The sequence below is a fragment of the Malus sylvestris genome, chromosome 10, assembly GCF_916048215.2.
Source record: "Malus sylvestris chromosome 10, drMalSylv7.2, whole genome shotgun sequence".
NCBI classification, from domain to species: Eukaryota; Viridiplantae; Streptophyta; class Magnoliopsida; order Rosales; family Rosaceae; genus Malus; species Malus sylvestris.
Window position 1 is genome coordinate 33,832,120 of NC_062269.1, and position 7,557 is coordinate 33,839,676.

A 7,557-nucleotide genomic window follows, 5' to 3' on the forward strand; every position below is an offset into this window, starting at 1 on the left:
GCTAATTTGGGCAGAACATCTAACCATATAGAGTTCGAGAAATTTTTAGGGTTACTTAACACTTGTGTCAGGTGGTGTTTTCACTAGTTGAAATTTGACACTTAGATATTCTTTTCTTTCATTTTAATTAACTAAATTTAGGTGTTAAATTCTCACAAGTGGGGAACACCACCTGACACAGTGCTGGGAACACTTAAAATACTTTGTGTGCAATGCATATATATAAATATATTTATTACTGCCTTAAAATCAAGACAAAAACAAACGATAGGGAGCTGCATGGGTTGGGGAGGGGGGGTTTGAAGAAGGGGGCGACCCCCTGCACAATACCAAGTGCAGTACATAGATTTTGACAAGCTGAAGCCTGTTTTCCAAAAAACACCACAGGATTCAGCAGCTCTCTCCTCCATTCTTTCTAAAGTTTGTCTTTGGATGACTATATATATCTAATCATGTCCCAAAAGACTGTACAAACCAACACCATCATAATTATATCACCTAAAATCCCCTGTTAATTAGCAATAATAATCATCCCCTAAACCACACCACAAACAAAAGATTATCTCCTACTAATTAATATTATATATAGAGGCATCAACTGCCTTCACAATTGCATTCCTTTGAAAATGCTGTATGCACCGTCTTGTGCTCGATTGGCAAACTTCGTTACAGCTCCGTTTTGGTATGCTTTTGCTGCTCCTTTTGGGATATTCCTCCCGCATGCTGCTTGGAACACATGATTGCTTGCTGCGTTTGGAACAGTGGTCCTTTGGGACAACATGTCATTGCTTGCTCCATTTGGGACAATATTCCTTTGGGACAACATGTCATTGGCAGCTACATTTGGGACGTTTCTTTTGCTCTCGGAGCCCTGAAAGAGATTGTCCAACTGCCCACATGCTGCAGCTATAAGCCCTGCATGATATTACAAAATCGATGGTTATTTACAAGCCTTTGTGTTACTTCTGCAATCTGATGCACAGTTCATGAGTAGAGAAGAGTTTTGAATTCGGGTTCTCAAAAACAGCATAAAGTAAGATTCGAATGATCAAACTGCTAAAGTAAGATTCGAGTGATCAAACTGCGGCAATGAGGTACACAACGTAAAGGCCCATCTTCTAGCTCAAATATGTGGCGACACTTTTAGCTGTAAATTGGGTCAGGCTGGTCAACTTCAGAATTTTTCACCTTATCATGTTGAGAGTGTGAATCCCACATCGAGGAACTAAAGTCTCGTATAGCGGTTTAAATGATCTTGAGCCTCTCCACCTATAGATTCTTAAAGGAACAATTGAACTATATTGCAAATTAGTTAAGCTTGGCCTAATTTTTAGAGGAACAATATGGAGCACTCTTTGTTTCAAGCTAAGTACCAAGTTACGAACTACTATGAATAATCAGTTTTGGTTTATCTCTATCTATTTTTAGAATCTGAACTGTAGAGATTTGATCCAACGGTTGGAAGTTTAGCGATGATCACAACTTTCAACCATAAACTAGTAGTACACGCGGTGTAAGTCTCAGGTTTATGTAACGTAGTATAACTGAAACACAAAGCTGAGTGTACAAATTTAAGGATAAATGAAGCATGTACCTAAGAATAGAGCAGAAGGTTTTCCTGGTCTTGATTTAAATTCAGGATGGAACTGGACACCGATGAAATATGGATGATTACGCAGCTCAACAATCTGTAATGTCGATATACCAAATGTTAACTCAGAATTACCACAATATACCAATCCATTTGATTCTAAAGTTATAAAGACAAAGAATGAAAGTTTATACCTCCATGCGTTGGCCAGTTTCATCCTTGCCGGTAAAAGAGAGGCCGGAATTTTCGAGGCGTGCTACCATTTCAGGATTCACCTGGACATCCAACAGAATTAGTCCTCCTGATAAAAATAGCTTCATAGAATATACAACTGTTTGCATTGGGATGTTATGTACCTCATATCTGTGCCGATGTCTCTCATCAATGAAGCGTTTGTTTCCATATCTAACAAAACGGAAATTGCAAAGATTAGCCAATATAGGCATCCCATCAACATGCTGGTATGTGTATCAAATCAAGTTACTGATTTATCCTTGCAGATCAATAAATTTTCTCAGAAGCTTTGATTCTTATGGAAAAATATGAGTGAAGATACAAATAAATGTGATCTGTGAAAATCAAGTGCGTGTATTTCGTTCAATACTCACAGTTTAGCTGATTTGCAGTCTGTAGACTGAAAATAGGTTCTCCTGGATCCAACACGCATCGTGCCTCCCATATGTGTTTTCGAGCCCTGCTTACATGGTACGGAGATCAGATAATGGGAAAAACAAGATAAAGTTCCATTCGTTGTCAAATTCAAGAAATACAGACCTCAGGCATGAATATAACACAGGGGTTTTTAGTGTCAGGATCAAATTCTGTGCTATGAGCATCTTTCAGACCGAGAACAGATCGCGCAACCTCAATCACAGCAATCTGCATTCCCAGACAAATGCCAAGGAATGGAATTCTCTTTTCCCGGGCGTATTTTGCAGCAAGAATTTTCCCTTCCACTCCTCTGTCACCAAACCCTCCGGGAACAAGCATACCATCTGCATCCTGAAGATATAGGCCAGTCAGAGGGGTAACAAAGAAAGCAACTACAACTTAAGAAGGCTATTAAACATCAGTTAAAACCTTCAATAACTTCCATGCAGCTTTATAGGCATCAGGTTTCTGCAATATGCACATTTTTTTGTCAAGTTTTTATCTAAGGTAAGATGTACATAAATTTTACGAATGAATATAAGATATAAATAAATTTTACGAATAAATATAAGATATAATAACCTCTTTTGCGGTTGCTTCTTCAAGGTCTTCAGCCGAAACCCAATCCACGAAAAGTTTTTTGCCACGAGCAACAGAAGCATGCACAAGAGCCTGCAGAAAGTAGTACAGATTTATATCCAGCACCATCACCAATTTGCAAACGATCCATATTATTTCAAAAGTAAAGTGTCAGAATGAAAGCAAAACAATTAACACTTGCTAACAGAATTAAGTGGTAGCTAGGTGCACCTTTTGTACTGAAAGGTAGGCATCTGTAAGGCTTGTATACTTTCCGACCATGGCAATTCGAACCTGTTACACAAATGACATTGGAACTTCAAGTTTCCGCCAACAGACAAAACTAAAAGTATGACATTAGGAATTGCTTTGGATTTGTAACCTACCGGGTCATGCAACTTGTCACAAGTTTCAGCCCTAGAAGTCCACTCTTCCAATTCAGGTTCCTTCGTTAATCTGCAAATTATGGATGAATGTTACAAAACTAAATGCGGCAGCAACTGATCCATAGGATTACATCCCAAAATTACATGGCAAAAGAAAAAATAGAGAAGAGTTCATGAGACAAACCCTTGAAGGTTGAGCACTTTGAAGATTGCTTCATGAGCTTTCTGATCCTATTTGAGAAGAAGCATGTGACAATTAGAGATTCAAAATGATTTAAGAAAGTTGATACATTTCAGAATTTGTTGAGAACAACTTACTCTTAAAAGTAATGGAATGTGCCAGATGTTGGGAACGTCGTAGAGAGTGATGACGTTCTCTTTCTACAAAATATTTGGTATTGCATCTTCAGTAAAGTAAGCATCTTGCAGCATCTTTCCAAGAAAGATAAAATTTCTAGTAAAATGCTTGAACTAAAGTTTTTCTAACATTTACCTGTACATGGCAAAAGTGACTGATTTTCGTCTTCACGTTCTCTTCTAGGGCCTGTAATTCAGAATCTTAGGCCAACATGACAAAGAAAAAAGTCTGTATGTTTGATAGAGAGTGAGTGATATAGACAGACCGTTGTACTGCGACAAGCTATGATATGCGGTGTCAAACCCAGACATCTCAGTCCACGAACGCTGTGTTGTGTTGGTTTTGTTTTCTGAACATGATTTGATACATCAATTAGAGCAATTAAAGTAGTTTTTTTTTTTCATGACAGAGAAATTTAACAGAGGTTAGATCATATTTCTATACGAAAAAACTTGTGAACACACAGTTATAAAAGAAGCTTTACCTGCTCACCAACAACATTCAAAACAGGCACAAGGCTCACATGAATCAAGCAAAAGTTGTCACCACCTGAAATGGAAAAAAGAAAAAATCAACCAAGTTTTCAGAAAGAATGTTACATAATTGTGCCATATGAAGTTTGCTATTCAATTTGCTTACCGACGCGGTATGAGAACTGTCCTAGTGCCTCAATGAAGGGCATGGATTCAATATCACCTACAGCCATGAAATTTTTCAGTTACTTGAAACAGCTTATGCTGCAAGACATCAAGAACCCTATTGTGAATATATATATAATGTATGTATGTATACCTATAGTTCCACCCAATTCGATGACACAAACATCAGCTGCACCTGACTGTCCATCCACCGGAATTTTTGCTACACGCTCGATCCACTCTTGGATTGCATCTGTGATGTGAGGGACAACCTGCAGAAAAGCGAACAAAGAAACAATTATTAAAAAAAAGAGGGACTAAATAAATATAGTACAAGGGAGTCAGAAGTCAGAGGTAGACAAAAACCTGGACAGTTTTTCCCAGATAATCTCCCCTTCTCTCTCTGTCAATAACATCCTGTGACACAAGAAAAGAAAAATCAAATTTTTGCTATTTGGTCATCAAGGTTATGCAGAGGTTTTTGGAATATGGACTAGTAGGTATTATATAAATATAAAATACACACACACACACACACAAATATACATACATATATATATATATATATATATATATATGTGTGTGTGTGTTTTTATATTGACTTGCCTGGTAAATCTTTCCAGTAGTAATATTATTATCACGGGTCAGCTTGATGTCTAGAAATCGTTCATAGTTTCCAAGGTCCAAGTCCACCTGTGACATTGAAAAAAAAAAAACAAATTAGCAAATAGAAAGTCTGTGAATCGCTCACGTTTGTTCCAGATTTTGACACTCGAGTCCAAATTTCATATTGATAACTTTATTACTTTTGAGTGTCAATAGATAGCACAGATGTGAGTTTATAATAATTAGATTGATAAACAACAAATATTTCTCAATAATAAAGTTTCCGCCTTATGCAGACATATGTTAGGTCGGTTGGATAAGATAGTGTGCCTAACCTTTTGTACTCAAGTTTGAATTAATCCCCTCCCCGTAAATTAGAGTAATTTACAATATCCCCTAGTTAAAAACAAGTTTTCTGCCCTTTGATATCCAAAAATAGATTCATCAGCTTTTCTCCAGAAGATCCAAAGCTCCTTACAAATCACAGTTCCTCTCACAAACTGTCCCTAAAAGGAAGGGGGAAAAATTATCGAGAAATGAGAAGGAGAGTAAGCTTATGTACCTCACCACCATCATCCAACACAAACACTTCACCATGCTCAACTGGGGACATAGTTCCGGCATCGGTGTTTAGGTAAGGATCTGAATGACAAAAGAAACAGAGAAACCATGAAATGAAAAAAGAAAAATAAATTCCCACTAAAGACAAACAAATCCATATGAAAATTGATTAGAGAATTGCTGAAGGCATTCAGTTTTTATCACTGAAATTAAACTAACTGAAATTTAAAATTTTTCATACTCCTATTAAAAAAGAAGAATGTTTAATTAGCAGAAAAAGCTAAATCTGAAACATCTTTTTTCCCCATAAAAAAAAAAAAGAAGAAAGAAAAAAGTGGATGTGCTTTCCAACAAAAAGGGCATAATGGGTTGCCTCAAAAATTAAAACAGCAGGGATTAGCAACATAAGATTAATAAATAAAATGAAACCAAAATAACAAGAACAAAAAGAAGAACAACAAAAAAAAGAAGAAGAAGAGAAAAAGAGACCAATTTTAATGGAAGTGACTCGAAGTCCACAAGCTTTGAGAAGAAGGCCAATACTGCTAGCAGTCACTCCTTTCCCAAGTCCACTTACTACTCCTCCCGTCACCAAAATATACTTCATGCTTCTTCTCCCCTTGTTCTTTCAAAACACCAACTTTTTCTGTGTAATTATTCCTACACAAAAACAAACAAATCCCATCACCCCAATAAGCATTTTAATCTCCACCATTGATCCTGTAAACCAAATGAAGAAGAAGAAGAAGAAGAAGAAGAAGAAGACGAAAGAAAAAGTTGGATTTATTTATTTCTTTTCTTTACTATGAACTTTCAACTCTGTAACAGAAACCCACCAGCCACCAGCACAGTAGTGTTTGCTAAATCTTTACTTTAAATTCTCCAGTTATTTCTTGGTGACTTTCAAACGTTATCTGATTTCTCTCTCCTTAAATCCAACAAAGAAGTTCAAAGAGGATGTGTTGTATCATACAAACTCCAAAGCAAGAAAAGACCAGTCACCAGCTTGTTAACAGCAACAGACAGGGAAAAAAAAGGGAGAAGAGAATAATGTGGTAGTTAATTCAATGGGAATTGGTTAGGCATATGACTGCCTTTTATAGACAAAGTGGCAATCCAACATAAAATAAAAAAAGAAAACCATGTTCTTTTTCCCCTCTAAAAAAGGACTAATTATTTATGCTCTTCCATTTTATCAAATTTTATTTATCACGTCACTACTGCAACTGAGCACCCAAGGTATTCCCCATCCCACCAATAACTTGTAAATGAACTATAAATAAAATCACGACCAGTTATTTCCTTATTTTCATCAAATTAATTGTAATTTATAAGAAATTAAAATAAATTAGAAAACTGGTCGGTTGTGGATAAATATTCTTGATACTTTAATGACTTAGTAAAAATTGACCAACTTTGCATTTTATGCTACATAATTTTTTTTATTAATTTAACAAATTTAATAGAAGGGTTTCTAAACAATTCAGGGTCCTCAGTGTATGCACTTTTCTCCGGCCAACAAAATGTTTACTCTTTTCTGCCAACTAGGACAAATTTGAAGGCACTAACCCCTACTAATAACTATAATTAATAAACATATCCTCTTTTTATAACCACTTCTTTCCATTTGTATGTGTCAATCTCAACCTTCCATCTTGCAACCTCCTCAAATTGTTACCAAATATATGCATATTTACATGACCAAATAAGCAATGGCGGAGCCAGAAATTCATGTCAGGAGGGGCCTTTAAACTAATGAAAGAAATTAGAAAAAAAATTAGTAATATCATGGAAAATTTGAATCAAACAAGAGTGATGGAGCTTTAAAATTTGTATGAAAAAATTAGTATTGAGAGATATCATAGTAAATAGAATTTGTGTTGACATCGAACGCAACATTGATAATAATGTTATAACTAGCTCAAACTATTATTACGTTATTTTTCTTTTAATATTATTGAATATTCCTCTCGAATATATATACCTTGTTTTATATGAACTAACAAAAAAATAAGCTATTATTACGATACTTTTTTTTAATATCATTCAATCTTCCTCCCGAATATATACCTTGTTTTATATGAACTAACAAAAAAAAAATGGTTTAAAAGAAATCAGAATGTTAGCAGAAGGGTAGTTATATATGGTAATTGGTAAAAAAAAATACCAAAAAGTAGCTTTCCGTCA

At 35.6% G+C, this 7,557-nt stretch overlaps 1 protein-coding gene across 4 annotated transcripts; it reads right to left on the reverse strand.

The window, feature by feature from the left end:
* Positions 1 to 219: 219 nt before the first annotated feature.
* LOC126586016 (uncharacterized) lies at positions 220 to 6,478 on the reverse strand. Of its 4 annotated transcripts, none has more exons than XM_050250687.1 (22): positions 6,344 to 6,478; positions 5,860 to 6,030; positions 5,372 to 5,451; positions 4,810 to 4,896; positions 4,570 to 4,620; positions 4,358 to 4,475; positions 4,205 to 4,261; positions 4,050 to 4,114; positions 3,831 to 3,914; positions 3,701 to 3,751; positions 3,526 to 3,588; positions 3,392 to 3,438; positions 3,208 to 3,277; positions 3,053 to 3,115; positions 2,825 to 2,914; positions 2,672 to 2,710; positions 2,366 to 2,593; positions 2,200 to 2,285; positions 1,948 to 1,996; positions 1,786 to 1,866; positions 1,595 to 1,688; positions 220 to 915 (listed from the first exon to the last, which is right to left on the reverse strand). In XM_050250687.1, exons 2-22 carry the CDS (start codon positions 5,975 to 5,977, stop codon positions 605 to 607), a joined length of 1,932 nt encoding a protein of 643 aa, XP_050106644.1. In that variant the 5' UTR covers positions 5,978 to 6,030; positions 6,344 to 6,478; the 3' UTR covers positions 220 to 604. The 4 variants fall into 4 exon arrangements, with proteins under 4 accessions (XP_050106644.1, XP_050106643.1, XP_050106642.1 ...); XM_050250686.1 differs by having other exon boundaries at positions 6,207 to 6,447; XM_050250685.1 differs by having other exon boundaries at positions 6,175 to 6,447.
* Between the last annotated feature and the right edge of the window lie 1,079 nt (positions 6,479 to 7,557).